Below are 16,323 nucleotides of genomic sequence, written 5' to 3'. Positions count from 1 at the left end.
ATCCTGGGGACACGTCCTCCCCAAAATCTGCTGCCTGCCCAGTCATCGCCTGCTCCTTCACACCACTTCTGGCTGTTCCCTCATGCTATCTGAAGACGTCTTGGGGCTCAGCCGAGCCTCCAACAGCCTTCAGACACCCTCAACCCACCTGCCTTCATGCACCCCCGTGGCCCTCGCGCCATGCCAATCCGCACGGCCCCGGGGAGGCAGGGGGACCCTCGCTGGTGCAGCGTGAGGATGGGGCCGAGCCAGCCCTGTCATCCTAACACCTTCCCCTTATGCCCGTGCTCATGTTCCAGAGCAAAAAAAAAAGCCAGGAGCATGATTCTGGATTGAATTAAGAAGGAAGTTGGTTCTTTCACTTGTGTATTTAGATTTAACCCTTGGCTGGGGAAAATATATATATATATATATATTCATAAGCCGCTCTACATTTACAAGTAAATACATGCTAACACAGAAGACAGAGGGTATTTAAAAACTATTCTTTACTTGGTCTGCTGTGGTCTCTTTTCTGCTCAAAGGAGCCAAGGAGAAGTCAAGGCAGGGCTGGCCCCAGGATTTCTCTGATAGCTAATGCAGAGCACCTGTTTGGGTGGCAAAACACAGCTGCCATCTTCTCCCTACCTCTGCATGATTTCTGGAGGCTGTTAAGCCAGACCCATTTACTCTTTCTAAAGCTCCTTTCTACACTTAATACGTTCTCAGCATCCTCTGCACTGCTCGCCCTGACATGAGCTTGATGCTCCACACCACAGTGTGGTATGGAGCCAAACACGGGGTGATTCTCCTGGCCCAGGGCTGGCGGCTGGTCCTGCTGCCCCTTCACCTCAGGGGCAATGAGGCCAGGGGTGTGCTGTGGGCTTTTAGGGAGCTGTAAAGCTTGCAATCGTAGGATCAGAGCCCAGCTGAGCTGCCAGAAGAGTCAGGGCCTCTACGCGCACAGGCTGGCCAGGCCGCAGCTCTTCTGCTGAACAGAAGAATACGAGGACAGGGGGAAGGCCATGGCACCGAGTGTGCCCAGAGGGTGATGCACAAAGCCTCCTTCGCCCGGCGCTTCGTAAGGCAGCACGTGAGGCCTCAGTACCACAGGTGCCCAGCTGCTGAGGATGGCTTTTGCTCCTGGGGGGAGACCAGAGGAGAGCCTTCTGCCACAGCCACCTCCCCACCACCAGCAGCTCACAGCCCTGGCGTTTTGAAGTGCTTGTATTTGACGCACAAGGAAATGTTTCTTTTTAAACAGAACAAACTGTTAAGTCTCTTCCCCTTTTCACATTTAGCACAATACCAAGGCTATGAGCAGTGTTTATTTACCAGCTGCTCACTCTAACCACAGATTTACAGGAGCAAGCTTGCTGTCACCAGCAGTTAGACGCCTTGTCCTCTCTGCCTGGGAAGGTGCTGAGGACAGCCCAGCCCTGCTCAGCACAGAGCCGCTCCAGGCAGTTCACTGTTACACAGCAGCTTCGTTATTTTCACATTCTGATCCCCGGTCTTGCCTGAAGTATTTGCTGTTCGGGCTGAAATTTCTTCTTCTTTTTTTTTTTTTCCTTCTCTTTTTCTTTCCACTATCTGAAAACAGCCTCTTTTGGAAAGCTCAGACATTTTCCTCTGAGTTAAATTTTATGTTTCTGAGCCAAAAACCACAGAAGCCACTACTGGGTGCTTTATAGTCTTAATTATGTATTGCAGTAGATTGTTAGAAACTGAAATGTGAATGCTTGGAAATACAAACTAGAGAACATATAGGAGAAAGTGTTATCAACGCTCTTTTGTTTATTGCATTTATAATTCTATGCAGCACAAGTAAAAACCAAAAATTTACACCAAAACTGGTTTGTCAGCTTTTATTTTATAGAAAAGATACATTTTGTATTATCGAATACTGTTTTTTTTTGTTTTCAGCTAGCTTTGCAAAACACATACATTGAATAAACATGAAATACCTGAAATCTGAGTTTTGAACTTCTGATGGCATCCGGGTGCCTGCTGTTTCTATTCACTACTGTGATGTGTAAGCCTCAACTGGGCTATCCTTTGCAATGCTCTTCCTAAAGAAGAGAGATGGAAAACCACGTGCAGCCTTACAGGTGCGACAGATTCAAAATACCCTATTTGATATCAGGATCCCTTCCTTTGTGAAGTCTGCCACAGAAACAAACCATCAGAGCAGTCGATAAATTAGCAGTGGTATGGTTTGTTAGTACAGATCTCTTCTTACCTCCTTCCTAGCAAGAGAGAAGTAGAAATTGCATGCCAAAAATATGTCAAAGAAGTACAGCAGTCAATGCTGTATTGTCTTATAACTGTCTGAAAATGAAGCCATTTCAGCACTGGTGTGCAAACGCCTCTTTTCCCAGAGCTTGGATAAACAGTGACTAATTCCCAGACAACCAGCCAACTTGACTCCTGTCATTCAGACATTTTCAACCTGAAAAGCAAAGATAAAGACTGTTTTGATAGATACAGCAATCGAATGCAAACAACACCTCTACACACGTGAACAGGCTCACGTTCACATCCCCAGATATGCCTTCTATGGGTCTTAGAAGAGCCTGGGTCTTCGAAAGGATGGAAAGGAAACCTGAGCAGAGAAGCAAAACTGAAAGGCAGGGGTTTGTTTCAGCCTCTCCGTGCTGCACAGAAATGCTGTGAAGGTGCCTCACATGCAGCAAAGGGACAGAGGAATGGAAGGAGGGATTTTCCTTGGATCTAGGTGAGTGGGTTCCTTCCACTAGATGTAGTAAAGGCTGGTTGGGACTTGAGGTTCTGAACTACATACAGGCTTTGTAAATATGAGCACCCAGCAGGGTCAGGGTGAGTGAGAAACCCAGAGGATCTGCAAAGCTGCTGGGGCAGCAGCAACCCATGCAGAGAGCGTGTTGTGGGGCCAGGGAGAAAGGGTGCCCCAGCTGCCTCGCTACCCACCGCAGGGAGAAGCCCCCTGTATGGTGCAGGGTGTGCAGCTTTCTGACAGTGCAAAAGAAAAAAGACGTATTTGCACATCTTTAGCACAGGGGGCTCTAATTTCAGTTTAGGTCTCCAGCTGTTAAAATAAATCCATCAAAAAATTCCATTATTTACCCCCCAAAAAATCTATACAAAAAAACACTGTCAACTTGAAACTGTCTTCTTCCTCTGAAGTACACATTTCCACAGCAGACTATTGCCCAATCTGCCTAAGATTTTCAAACGCACACAGTATTTTTCATGACAGAGCAACTATAAGGAAGCTTGTAAGGCACATATGGTGTGGGTTACACCAAGCACACTTCTGACAATCCCACAAAAACGTACCAGAGCAGAATGCCTGTCAGAAACCTGAAGTTTGCTGCATTCAAAAGGAGCAAGCGCACAACTAGCCACTGCTAACAAGCTGAATGTTTGAAGTATGTGCAAGCACTCATTGAACTGATACGTTATCGCCGATGTTATCACCTGTGGCAATAACCATGCCTACGTACTTCTGGAAGGAAATACAAACGTTGTGGTGAATTTTTAACTTTGAACATTTGCTCACACTGATGCTGACCTCCGAGACTCAAGTCCTATGTTCATCCTTAGGACAAGAGCAGCAGTGGCAGTACTGGGAGCTTTCCCTGTGCTGCCCAGAACACCAACCTGTGTGCAGCCCGGAGATGCGTCTTTGGGGCTGGCAAAGCACCCAACAGCCCACCCCACCGTGAGGACTGGCACCTGAACACTTCTTTGAAACACTGTGCAGCACCCATCACCAGTTTGACAGAGCCACCCTGCCACGTTATCTAACCCTGCGTGCTGAACTATCAAGAACATCTTTGAAAATTCATCAGAACGCTCAGGTGACTCATCTGTGGATAAATAGAGTGCATTCATCTCTCAGCAAAGGATCGAGTTGAAATGAAACCTTGCTGCCTAGTAAAAACTACAGCTGCTGCTTTCCTGTCCCCACGCAGCATGCTGAAAGGGAAGGTGTAACAGGCCTGGCAGAACGACATAAGGGTTCCTACAGGGCACAGGCTACAGCTGCTGTAACCACTGCAGGACTCCATCGTGATGTGTCCACCTCAGCTGGAAAGAAGTTTCTCAGCTTTTGGGAAACGGGAAAAGAATAGCAGCACAAGATCACAACATAATTTTTGGAATGGGCATACTCAAATACACAGCAAACAGCTCTATTTGTATGCACAAAGGACTTAAACAGTAGAATTCAAAAAGGGCATCTGCCTCTAGGATGGAAATGTTGGAGGATGTCCTGCTGGGGATGCTGATGTCCCAAAGCGTGCCTCTCGCAGGTTAGGGTACAGACCAGCCCCAGGGGCAGAAGATGAGGGAGACTGTGAGGAATGCATACAATGCAAGTGCTGGGAAAAGAAACAGCCAGGTTCACAAGTCACATTTTCAAGTCATTGATTTCTACTGTGTAACTGCTCTTGCTCGAGCTTTCTACAAACTGGAAAACTTCAGCCAGAGGAAACTTTCCACTGTACTGAAAGTATGACACAAGTTCAAGCTCAGTACACAGTACAGGCGCCTCCAAAGAACCGGGCTGTTTGCCACTGACCTGCACATCTTTTTACAAACTCTGTAAGCAGAACCACCTTTCTTACAGCTTACCTGCAATACTGGAGAGCATCAAACGTAAAGGCAGAGCACTTTAGAAACAGTTTCCCTGGAAAATGATTACTCATTCGTGGTTACTTGTTGAGATTTGTTAACACCTGAGATATTACCGTGCACTACTGAAATCCAGGACCTGGCTAGCCAACATATGGGAAAACAATGCTCCTCCATACCTCTGTTGACTGATTCCATTGCCTAAAACAAACTAGCTACTCCTATCTTTTTTATGACCTGAATGTTAGCTAGAAATACCAGCCAAACACACTCAGCAAGCCAACAAACCAGTTTCCTTGACGTGCTGTTGCCTGACACTTTATTGCGATCCTGCAATTCATCAGTTATTCTGTGATTCTGTCTAGGATGAATGCCATGCCAGTCAGACCATTATATCAGCATATTAATGACTTTCTACTCCGTGAAGCTTTTTCATCCTTTACTTCAGTATCAACATCAGCAAGTTTTATACAGAAAAGTACTTAAAACATCTTCAGCGCGAGATATCCATTTTTAGAAACTGCACTAAAACTCCTAGAACAGAAAAATCCTACTAACACCATCACAACATGGAGTACAGAAACATTCCACATTCCTGCTTTTTCTGCACCACTGTTAAATCTTATCTGCATGTAGCAACAAATTCCAATACATTACAATAATTCTTTCCCCTTCTTCACCTGAGATATTTCACCTGTAATTTTTATCTTTCAATCTTAACATGTTAATTTGCAGTAATTAATGTCAGGTTCCCGATTTTCTCTAGCCATGAATCCATGCAAATACTGTTATTAGTTCTCCTAACCAGACCATACTTTTATGCACAACAAGCAGCAACAGCAGGATTTTTTTCCTCTTCTTGATAGAAAGGGGAGCTGGGAGAGAATGACAGAAGAATGTGTTGCTTTTCTCAAAGAACTCCCTTTATTCTCATTGCTTAGAATATAAAGAAAGATTAATTTACCTTACTTAAAGTTTAGAAAACAATCTCTTTCAGAACAGAGTACATGGAAATAATGACTTGTATCTAATCTACACAAAACTTATTTAGATCGTGAACACTCACCCAGGCAGCCATGTGTCCTCCACCCATCAATCATCTTTGCTTAAGAGCACAGGAGTTGATCCTTTAAATTTTGTCTTTCAACATTTTGTCTTTAAACATTTTGTTTTTTACAGAATCCTTATTTTGGCAAAATCATAAGCGATTGAAGATACGTCTTTGAGGATGAATTCCTTTCCATGCTGGCTATCCATCTGTCTTGTTTTAATGAAGCATTTTCACCCAAAAGGTTTACTTAACTTGTTTTGTATAATAACAGGAAGGAAAAAAGTTAATCTTAAAGAAAGAAAATACATTTTTAATTTTATTTAAGAGTTCTAACTCTTATCTATCCCACTCCTGAGTGCTACAGTGCCACTGTTTGGAGGAAAAACAAAACCAAAACAACTACCTTCCCCCCACTACCCCCCAGGAGAAAAAAAAAAAAAAGCCCGCACACAACCTTCTGCAACCAACATACACTAAAATAGACATGAAATTTAGGAGGTTAAACTCCTGGAGACTACCTGCAAGATGTTTGTTGCCTACGCAGCACTTTTTTCAGCTCAGTGGTCATGACAATGGAGCTGGTCTTTCTGGGGTTTCTCAGTCAAATTCCTCCTTGGATCAGCTAGTATGGAGTAAAACGCTGACTACTGAAAGCTAAACTTTGCAAGTTTACAGATATTACATTTATACTCATAAACTAAGGAGACTCTCATGCCACAATCACCCATGGTTAAATTGCTGTCACAGCTTTTTGGCTTGTGCTGATCAGCAGGTTTCCAAACTCTGGCTGAAGTTCAGTGGGGGCTACGAACCACTCTCACAGGCAGGCTGAATGCAGCTGCGCTGCTGTAAAGAGTTCAGCCGTAAAATTATTTCGGTCTCAGGACTACAGTGCTACCTCTGGCACTGCAACTACTTGTACAGATAATGAAAAAAAAAGGCTAAAGGATTTCTGTGTATTTAACATATATATAAGGGCTGTTTTGATGTGATCATCTTCTTGGAGAAGAGAGGAAGTAACAAGACACGGCAGGTATACAAAACTTTTTATTGACAACAGAACAATAGAGAGGAACATCACCACTTCCCATTCCTCAGGAATGTCTCCATTTCACAGTCAGTCTGCTAAAAGTATACTTTCATGGTAACAAGCAACAAGAAGGCATGGAGCTGTCTGTAATCTCAAGAAAAATGGTTCAGTGAAGGGTAAAGGGACTGGCAGTGTGCAAGTGTGCAGCAGGCCCTGTCACAACACAAACACGGCAGGCAACCGTATACGCAGAGCCAACAGGCACAGACTCCAAGCAGTCAGAAGCCTCAAATTACCTTTATTATTTCCACCTGAGGGCACTATGTGAAGTGCTACCATCTGTATCCTGCCCCAGGAGACTGCAATTTCTCCCTTCACTCCTTTGCTTCCCTATCCTTAAAGACATTTATGCTTCCAACTGAATGGTGTTGTCTCAGAGAATGCCTGATCTTTTGTATTTTATCACATCTTACCAGTTTATGCATGCACTTGAGTTTACTTTCAGAAGCTTACATTGACATAAAGGAAAAAAAAAGTGCTGCATAAGAATAAACGAATTTAGTTGTTAATGCTTCCTTGCCAAGAAAAACGCTTCATTACAAGATACTCCTTGTAATGTTTTTTCATAAAGTATGTATGCAGTCTACCTAACACTTGAAAGAAACTGCATGTCAAAACTCCTTACTATAATTTCAACTACTCTGAAATGAAATTTGAACTGAGATTCAAGCTAAACAACAAAATCTGTGAGTACACAGAACTGCGCAATGAATGCAAGACGAAAGCAGTCTTTCTCCTGCATAAGGTTACTCCGCCTGCAGAACTGTGTTGGGACCCTGTAGTAGTTTATACATTTGTGAATCTTCATTTATCATGTTTTGCCTTTACTTCAGCAAATGTGCCTCTGGATGTGCAACTAGTTGTTAAAGTGCTTTAAAATAAAACAAAAACTCCAACAAAACAAAACATCCCTCAAAAACCGCAACAGATGTGAGAATTTTATCTGAAGGATTTTGTACAGCATTTACAATGTCAGCATAAAGCATCTGAAACATGAGCATTCCCTGCAGACTGATGCAGTGCAAGCAGTCTTAGACATTAGATGCTGCAATTCCTCTGGATTCAAGATGCACAATACTTACAAAAACAACCCTAGAAGCACAGACAAATGCTGGTGGCTCCTCCTCTTCTTTTTAGAAACATAATAAAAAAATCTGCATTACTCTTTCATAATTTAAATACATAAGTAATCTCCACTTTTATTACTTCATGACAATGACTTCAAATTTACATTATTTTAAGTACCGTCATAATAGCTCCATGTATAATACAGATATTTGCTGATATCCTGTCAGAAAATAATAATAAAAAACAAAAACAAAAAACAAAACCCTTCCACTATATAAAAAAAATTATGCCGGAAAGACAAGAACACAGAACAGGGACTCGGTACAGACTATGATTTCAGTTTTATATCAACCACAGTTAACCCAAAATTAACAGATACACAGCGATATTCAAAAGCAGTGCAAATATCTTTGGAGGTTAGAATAAAATTATACTACAAGAACATAAGACAGAAGAAATAAAAAGGCAAGTACTTCAAGTACAGGAACCAGTCTCTGTGAGGTCCATCTTAGTGTTAGCTGGGAGCTCCTTTTCCCATCTTACTTCTTCCTCTGGAACACATTAGCCAACATTGCACCCGATGTAGTCAGCTGGCCCATTTTGTTCAAAAACTTGGTCTTTGTATCCTCACTCACAAGGCTCGCAGCAATCGACATTGAGCTAGGAAAGACAAAAATTCAGTTACAGAAGACTACAAACAAAAAGAACACCGTGCTGTTCTTTAATAAACATCTAAATTGTCTTTGCATGTTAGTGGTTTCAAGATGACAGAAGATCAGTCTATCAGGAATTAAAAAACCATCGCCACCAAGCCCAAATACATATAATACCATTCACGTAACACCATAAAGTGAATTATCATGGCCTCTAGAACAGTCCTAGTGAAAAGTAGTAAAACGTTTTCGTGCACACTATTTTTAATTTTATTTTTTACTACCTTTGGGAGTCATCACACTAGCATTAATTAGATATTTGATGATTGCTACAGTGACAAATACCTCTGTGGAAAGATCAGCTTTACCTTCTCACCAGAAATGTCTATCTTTATCCTTCAAATATTACATTTGTTTAATACAAGAACAACAGTATTGGATTAGACCAATCTAGCCCATGTATCCTGCTTCTGACAGTGACCATAAGCAGACATGCAGGGAAGAGTAAAAACAAAGAAAGTATAAATGGTGGCCCCTCTCCTTAAAACTTTCTTATTTTCCAACTGCTTCTGCCTGAGCAGAGTTTAGAATTTGCATTGTCTGTCAACTTAGTAACTCCCAATAGATCTTTATTTTACATACCTGCTCAGTCTTCCTTTGATACCCTATACATTTCTTGCAAAACCCACCCTTGGGCACAGCTCTATTGGTTTCACCTGGCAGAAAAGCCTTCTCCTGGTGGCTGCGAATGTGACCCCTACGACCTTTCCTCGAGCACTCCTACTTCATACATACTGAGGATGACAATGCAGAGTCCACGAAGTTTTCACAAACCAGACTAGAAAGAGCAACATACTGAACCTACATGATGCTACAGCTGTTCTCATGTGCTGTAGTCACATACAAGCAAAACCAGCAGTCTGGAGTAGGCTTTTAGCACTATGAGAACTTCAGCCTGCAGGCCATCCCCATGAAAGAGGGATGTGAGATGCATGCCACATGCATTGCTCTCAACACTTAAGCTAAGCACCTCCTGCCTCCTGAGATTCTGGACTGAAGCTCAATCACTGTCTTCTATGGATCAAAAACTAAGAACAAAGTCATGTGGAAAACAGGAGCTTCATTACTACGATACAAATAAAAGTGTGTTGCCCTGCGTTTTACACCAGAGAGACAGAAACAACCAAAACTGAATTAAGGTTCCTAAGATGTGCTTCAGTGCAGGATTTCTGGTCACAATCTTGGACACCATTATGGAAGATCCTCCACAGAACATTATGCTGGAGGCACAGAAAAAAAAAAGAGAAGTGAAAGCCTTACCCCTGTGGTTCTTGGACGGTCTTGTTTTCCACTTTCTGTTCACATTCTTTTATCATGGAGCTTAAAATGACCTAAAATGAATAAGGAAGAGATAGATATGATACTTTTTCTGTTACATCAACACTTCATACTAAATCTGCTCCCCAGCTAATTTTGACACTAGTTTAAAATGAATCTCCTGTGTTTTTCAAGTGCATTTAAGTAGCAACTATCTGACAATGCCTTAAGGTAGAAACTACAAAACCATTCAAAATACTTTAAGGAAGAAAAGATTTTTTGAACCAGTTACAAGACTTCAAGAGTCCCTCCTGCTTCCCTCCTATTTTTTTTTTTAAAGAGAGCCAAACAAAACTCACTTCTGTTATGCGTCTCCATATCTCCATTTTTTTTCAAACCTTACATTTATTAACAGTTAATACAAACGCTCATCTTCCCTGTATTTTCCTTTAGTTTTCAAGTATGTTTTAAAATTCTTGTAATTACCAGCATGATGCATGAAAGAAAAAGCAAGGAAAGAAAAGAAAAAAGCACGGTAGTGTGCAGAGATAACAACTTAATGGAAAGGAAATGTGAAAGCAAACTTAATACATCATTTCACTGATGTCTTCCAGGGTTACTATGGATCAAGTTTTTTTTTGTTTGTTTGTTTTTTCTTTTACTTTAGCAATTCCAGCACTAAAGGCTTCTGCAGAATATTTAGGACTAAACTTCCCCACTTGAAAGACTGACAATAGAACTGACTGGGTCTTAGAAATCTCTGTCATGGTGCCTACAAGCATCACGTCAAGGCAAGGAGCAAGGCAAGGCAACTCCAGTTCTGCAGTAAAAGCCATAGTGAGTTTTCTAGCACACTGGAGCTGGAGTAAATATTTTAAAGCTTATGTTTCCCTTAGGATAAGAAAATAAAACATTTGGCATCACGCCTGAAGACAATCTATCATAGTGAGGCAGAATGTGATAAAGATCGCTCTCAATCCTCTGTTATTTATTTATTTAAGCCTACTTCAGCCTTCAGTTCCTTCTCTGGCTACAGGACTCAAACCGAATTATATAAGCTCTTTTGGTTTAATTTAGAACTGAAAGTGTCCTTACACTTTACGAGTTCCACTAATGACTACACAAAAATGAAGTACTAATATTTGTAACAGTTATCTCATTAGTCAATACGACATAAGAAAGAAAATGAAACGAAACCCAACTTTTGCCTAGTGCATCTTTCAGGTATGTTCTCGGACTTCACAATACACAACACACCTCCCAGCTCACTCTGAACACAGAGTATTCAGTTGCCTTTGATTGATGCTCAGACCAGTACTGTCCCAATCTGAATGCCCTCTGAAGTCATATTATTTCCTTATAAGGTTTGAAAGTCCTTCAAATTAATTCACATCCCCCCCCAGTTCCACAGATAAATAATATAAAACAATATAATACAGAGCAAACAAGAATTAGACTATAGGTTATTAGGCTAAAAATGTAACCAGAAGAGATTTTGTTACCAAGTTTAAGAATTCAGGACTCCTAGAAAATATAGTCTAGCTGAATTATCTCACTTGACCAACGTAAAGAATAGTAATTACTTTTCTCGAGTACAAAGCAATCCCTGAAGAACACTATTAACCTTGAGAAAAGACATTCATAAAGACCTTTCTTCACACAGTTAGATTAAATCTTTTCTTCCATCACTTGAAGTGTTCAGACTGTCAAGATTTTCCAGCATGCAACTGAATTATTTCTCTGACTTTCAGCTACTGAATTAATCTCTATGTATTCCAATCCCTATTAGTGTTCATCTTCTTCAAGTATTTACAAAAAAGACCAAGACACATGGCCAAAACTTTGAAGTTTCTCAAGTCAGCTTCTCTAGCTACCTCTTTGCTTTTGCTGCTTTTTGTGAGCATCTACCATGGAAGATCTTGGTAGCTCTCATGTTGTCCTGTCTACTTATTATAATCTGCTTTTTATGATTCACGGACTCACAGAATGGTTGATGTTGAAAGGGACCTCTGGCGACCATCTAGTCCAACCCCGCCTTCTTAATCAGGGCCACCTAAAGCGGGTTGCCCCAGACCATGTCCGGATAGTTTTTGCACACCTCCAAGGCACAAGACTCCACAATCTCTCTAGGACCAGTGTTTGGTCACCCTCACAGTAAAAAAAGTGTTTCCTGATGTTCAGATGGCACCTCCTGCATTCCTGTTTTTTCCCACTGCCTCTTGTCCTGTCCCTGAGCACTACTGTGAAGAGCCTGGCTCAGCCTCTTTGCAGCTTCCCTTCAAGTGTTTGTACACATGGATGAGATCCCCCTGAGTCTTCTCTTCTCCAGGTTGAACAGTTCCAGCTCTTTCACGTCTCCTCATAGGAGAGATGCTCCGGTCCATTATCTCACTGGCCCTTCATTGGACTCTCCAGTATAACACTCTCTCTTCTCTGCTGGGGAGCCCAGAACTGGAAACCGCACTCCAGATAGGACGTTCGTCCCACATATTTCAGGACTATGTTTTCTTATCCTTTCTCTCTGCTGAATTTGCTTATCATTTGTCTCCTGAACTCCACCAATTTTCGCTTCCATTTTCTTGGACATATTGTGGCCACGGATTTTAGTATATTATTGTTTTAATGAAAAAACAGATGGTAAAAACATTTCTTTTTATTCAGTCTGTGAACATCTGTGATACTAGCTGCAGTTCAATACTTTTCTTCAGGGTACTCAGCCTAAAGATATAATCAATTTTACAGATTTTAAGTCGTGGGACTAATCTCTTTTCCCCCAAATCCTCAATGCTATATACTTTGATACTATTCACGAGTAGCTTTCCTTAACTTCTGGTTTTAAATATCATTACATTTCAGCTCTTGCTGCCACCTGTATCTCATACTCAGTAAATGCTGCTGCTCACCTCATGCTCTGGTGAGAGATGTTCCATGTCATTTCGTAAACACTTAAGTCCTGGTAAAAAGTGATTGACCATTAAATCCTCTGAAATAACTAAAAATCATGTCGTTAAGGATTGTCTTTTGAAATTATACAATTTTATTCTCTCTTCTGATACTATGCAATTTTGTCCTATCAAACACAGGGACAAGCTACAACAGCAATACACAAGAAACAACATCATTTGCTGCCTTACAACTAACAAAAAAAAGTTTGAAACTTTTAACTTCATATATTTCATACATCAATACCATTTTTCATACATATATATATATGTATTTTCAAAGTTACTGGTTAAGATCAAGGGATTTTTTTGCAAGTACTTTTAAGTTCCACCTTCCGTGACAATCTCCTCTTTATACTGAACAGATCATATTTTAGATCACACATTCAAAGACAAACTTAGTTATTTCTCAAATATTAACCTTCTCCCCCCACAATAGAATTAACACCCAAATTTCCCCTAAAAAGGAAAAAAAAAAGGATACAACAACAGGAAAGAGCACTGTAGGCTTCGAACAGGTGGGTGGCAATATCCAGTCTCTTAGAATCCACGGACTGCTGGTTGTTGACCAAGGCTAACTTGTGCAAGTGTGGAATAACAACTGTAAAAAGCAAATACTACCATAAGTATTTGAAATTGCTTTCCATAGACTTGCTTAGCATTAAGAGGTTGTTAAGTTACAATTGCAGGCATCTGAAACAGCACGCATCAATGTGGGATAAGAGCTGCAAATAATGGCTTTGATGGGACTGCTCATGCAGATGTAATTGACCAATTCCAATGTGATATAAAAGTGTAATAAGAACATCTAAAATGAAAAAGGCCCCTCAGAGTACCACCTTTGGAACAGTAACAATTTACAGAAAATATTTTGTGACATTATTATTCCCCTGTCCTTAAAGCTGTCCAAAGTATATTTCTATTTTATAAATACAGCTCATCAGCTAGCGAAAGAGATATTGCATGTCATGAGAAAACTTCACTGACTAGAGAGGAAGTCTTATCTGGTGAATTTAGCCTGCTAAACTCAATGCCTACAACCGTTGGTATGATTGCTCCTCATGCTTTGTTTACATCTCTAAGACAATCTAATAATGAACTTTGCTTTTCTATGTGCCTTACATTTCTGGGGCATGGAAAAGAAACAACAGACCAAACCTCTACCTTGTTAACCTGGGATACACTCACATTTAAGATGTGTGGAATACTTGACATTTATAATGCTAGAGGGATTGGGGTGAAGAAGGGGACAGGGGTGGGGGTGAGAGGAAGGCATTTTACATGCTAAGTAATTCAGAAAAGGCAAATTCGTATTTGTTCTTGTGACCAGTCCCCTTCAGCTTTGAAATTATTAAATTTCCACATGCTGATGTGCTGTAGGTACATCAATGCGAGGTCAAGTGAAAATTATACTGGCAAGGTCAAAAAAAATCTAAGGACACATCAAACTCTAAAAAATAGGAGTTTTCATGGATTTTTTTGTAAAGACAGTATCAACACAACCAGCAAACTATTAGCCTCAGGACAAGAAGAGGAAGAATTCATCTTCCCAACACTGCAACTTACATTCATCTCGAAACCTGGGCTCAGCATTAGGTCCAACTCTTCCAAACGTTTTTATGATTTCTGTATGTAGAGAATGTTGGTCTTGATACTGAGGGTCCTCCAGGAAAGATGCCAGCTGCATTTTTACCCTTTCCAGAAGCTTAAAAGTTCCCAGAGAAATAATAAGTTCACCAAAGAATGAAGATGTTAGAAACATTAAGCTCAGAGTACGTCTATAAATCTTCTGTATTTTATATGATAAACTTTGGACCTTCTGCTCACTTACAATCTTTTCTGAAAGGATGTTCCAACCTGTTTAATACAGCTCTGTATTTTAAAGACTTAACAGTGTTTTACTCTGATCTATCTTTAACTATAGGCAGGTGCTTTCACGTAGCCAGTCTCTCCTCCTGAAGTTTGCTCACAATTTTTATCTATTGTAATTTCCCTCATTACTAGTATCTTTGGAGTTTCTCTTTTTAAATACAACTGAGTTCACATTAGTTTCTTTGTAATATATCACCTAAATAAGATGAAAAAATTCCTGCAGAAGACAGATGCATAGATGAGCATCATAAAAGCAATGGAATTAAAAAGATTACTTCAACTAAAGGCTAGAAACACTGAAACAAAATACAAATATGTCTAAGATGACAAATAACTTAATTTGCACTCAAAGTTGTTAAAGTAACATTTTCTGATACATTTTGGAAGGAGCTACCACCTTTGTTCTCTAACGTTTATTATAATTAGTGCAATGAATACAGTCATTTTTGTGCGGTAACAAAACCGTATTCTTTCCAAACTGATTATAGACATGCAATCCAAACTACAAAATTGTAACTTAGCCATCTTCCAAGTACTTGTGAGTCATCACTGACTTCTTACTCACATTTCCTCAAATGCATTCTTTTAGAGTATGTTGAAATTACAGGAAGAATGCAAGCTCTGCAAAAAGTTGCAAGGACTTTACAAAGAAATTTGATTGTACAACTAGTACATGAAATAAAATATAGTATTTCTATAATTAGAGCAGAATCCTAGCTGTCTTGTTCAGAATTCTGATTTACTACCAATGTTTCATCATCTAGAAAACAAGGAGAAATTGCGTATCTACATTGTCCTGAAGTATCATTTCATTTACTGCACTACGATGTCTCTTCATGTCTTCTTGGGTACCAGATGCTGAGACAGTTGCAGAGGACCAGCAACATGAAGGAACTACAAGAGACTTGTGCCCTTCTAAAGTAGTTGGAAGCCAACAGCGATATCATAAGCAACCTAAAATGGTGCAATGTATTTATGTGGAGGTAACCAAATCCTAACATGACTTTTTGATCACCATTTTAAAGTAAAGCCACCTATTTAATTTGGAAAAAGTGGATTTGGATTTCTCAACTGTATTAGAAAATGTTTGTTTTACATATTTTATCCATGGGTTTCCCATCTTTTAGCACAGGCCTCTCCCTTTGCATATCTGTTTTTGTGTTTCTTTTTTTTTTTTTTAGTGTTTGGCTTGATATTTAGAAGCAACTGTTTTTCTTAGTTAAAAGAGGGTTTGCTTTTTTGTATAAAAATAGTACACAAAACAAACAAAAAATCGAAACAAACGAACAAACAAAAATGACTACAGAAAAACTGGGAAGCATTTTAAAAGAGAAAACTACCAATGAAGAAATAATTTAGAAGTTTTTTTTTCCTTTCTTCTCCAAGTTCATTAATAGTAAGTTATTGGATTTATCAAACCAAGTCTGACAATAGGACTCTTACCTCTCTTTGAGTAACAGTTTCCATGATGGTCCCAAAAGCAGGAATTGTTGCAATCCTCACTGAGCTACAAGAGAAAAATGGCGTCTTTAAGATCTATTCAACATTAAGAATATGAATAATTAAAAATAGAGCAAAACTAAAAAATTAGTACTTTAAGTTACGTTAGTTTCTAGCAATGACAAAACAAAAAAAGCAGACCAGGAGAAAAGACAGACAGGATTAACTCAAGGTCTCAATCTGAAACTCACAATTCAGGATCACTGGACAAGGTTACAAGGGCCGGAGCAACCC

At 40.1% G+C, this 16,323-nt stretch overlaps 1 protein-coding gene across 1 annotated transcript in view; it reads right to left on the bottom strand.

The window, feature by feature from the left end:
* Nucleotides 1-6,676: 6,676 nt before the first annotated feature.
* The window catches only part of RELCH (RAB11 binding and LisH domain, coiled-coil and HEAT repeat containing), a 74,268-nt gene continuing 64,621 nt past the window's right edge, over nucleotides 6,677-16,323 (bottom strand). The window contains exons 24-29 of the mRNA XM_035552786.1: nucleotides 16,033-16,096; nucleotides 14,284-14,422; nucleotides 13,202-13,318; nucleotides 12,679-12,767; nucleotides 9,779-9,849; nucleotides 6,677-8,465 (exon numbers count right to left, since the gene is read on the bottom strand). Coding sequence (XP_035408679.1) covers nucleotides 8,345-8,465; nucleotides 9,779-9,849; nucleotides 12,679-12,767; nucleotides 13,202-13,318; nucleotides 14,284-14,422; nucleotides 16,033-16,096 — 601 coding nt within the window. The 3' untranslated portion in view covers nucleotides 6,677-8,344. The remainder of the gene's footprint in view (nucleotides 8,466-9,778; nucleotides 9,850-12,678; nucleotides 12,768-13,201; nucleotides 13,319-14,283; nucleotides 14,423-16,032; nucleotides 16,097-16,323) is intronic.

The sequence above is a fragment of the Cygnus atratus genome, chromosome 2 (assembly GCF_013377495.2).
Source record: "Cygnus atratus isolate AKBS03 ecotype Queensland, Australia chromosome 2, CAtr_DNAZoo_HiC_assembly, whole genome shotgun sequence".
Lineage (NCBI taxonomy): Eukaryota > Metazoa > Chordata > Aves > Anseriformes > Anatidae > Cygnus > Cygnus atratus.
The sequence above is the reverse complement of the archived record's forward strand: the minus strand, read 5'-3'. Positions and strand labels throughout refer to the sequence as shown.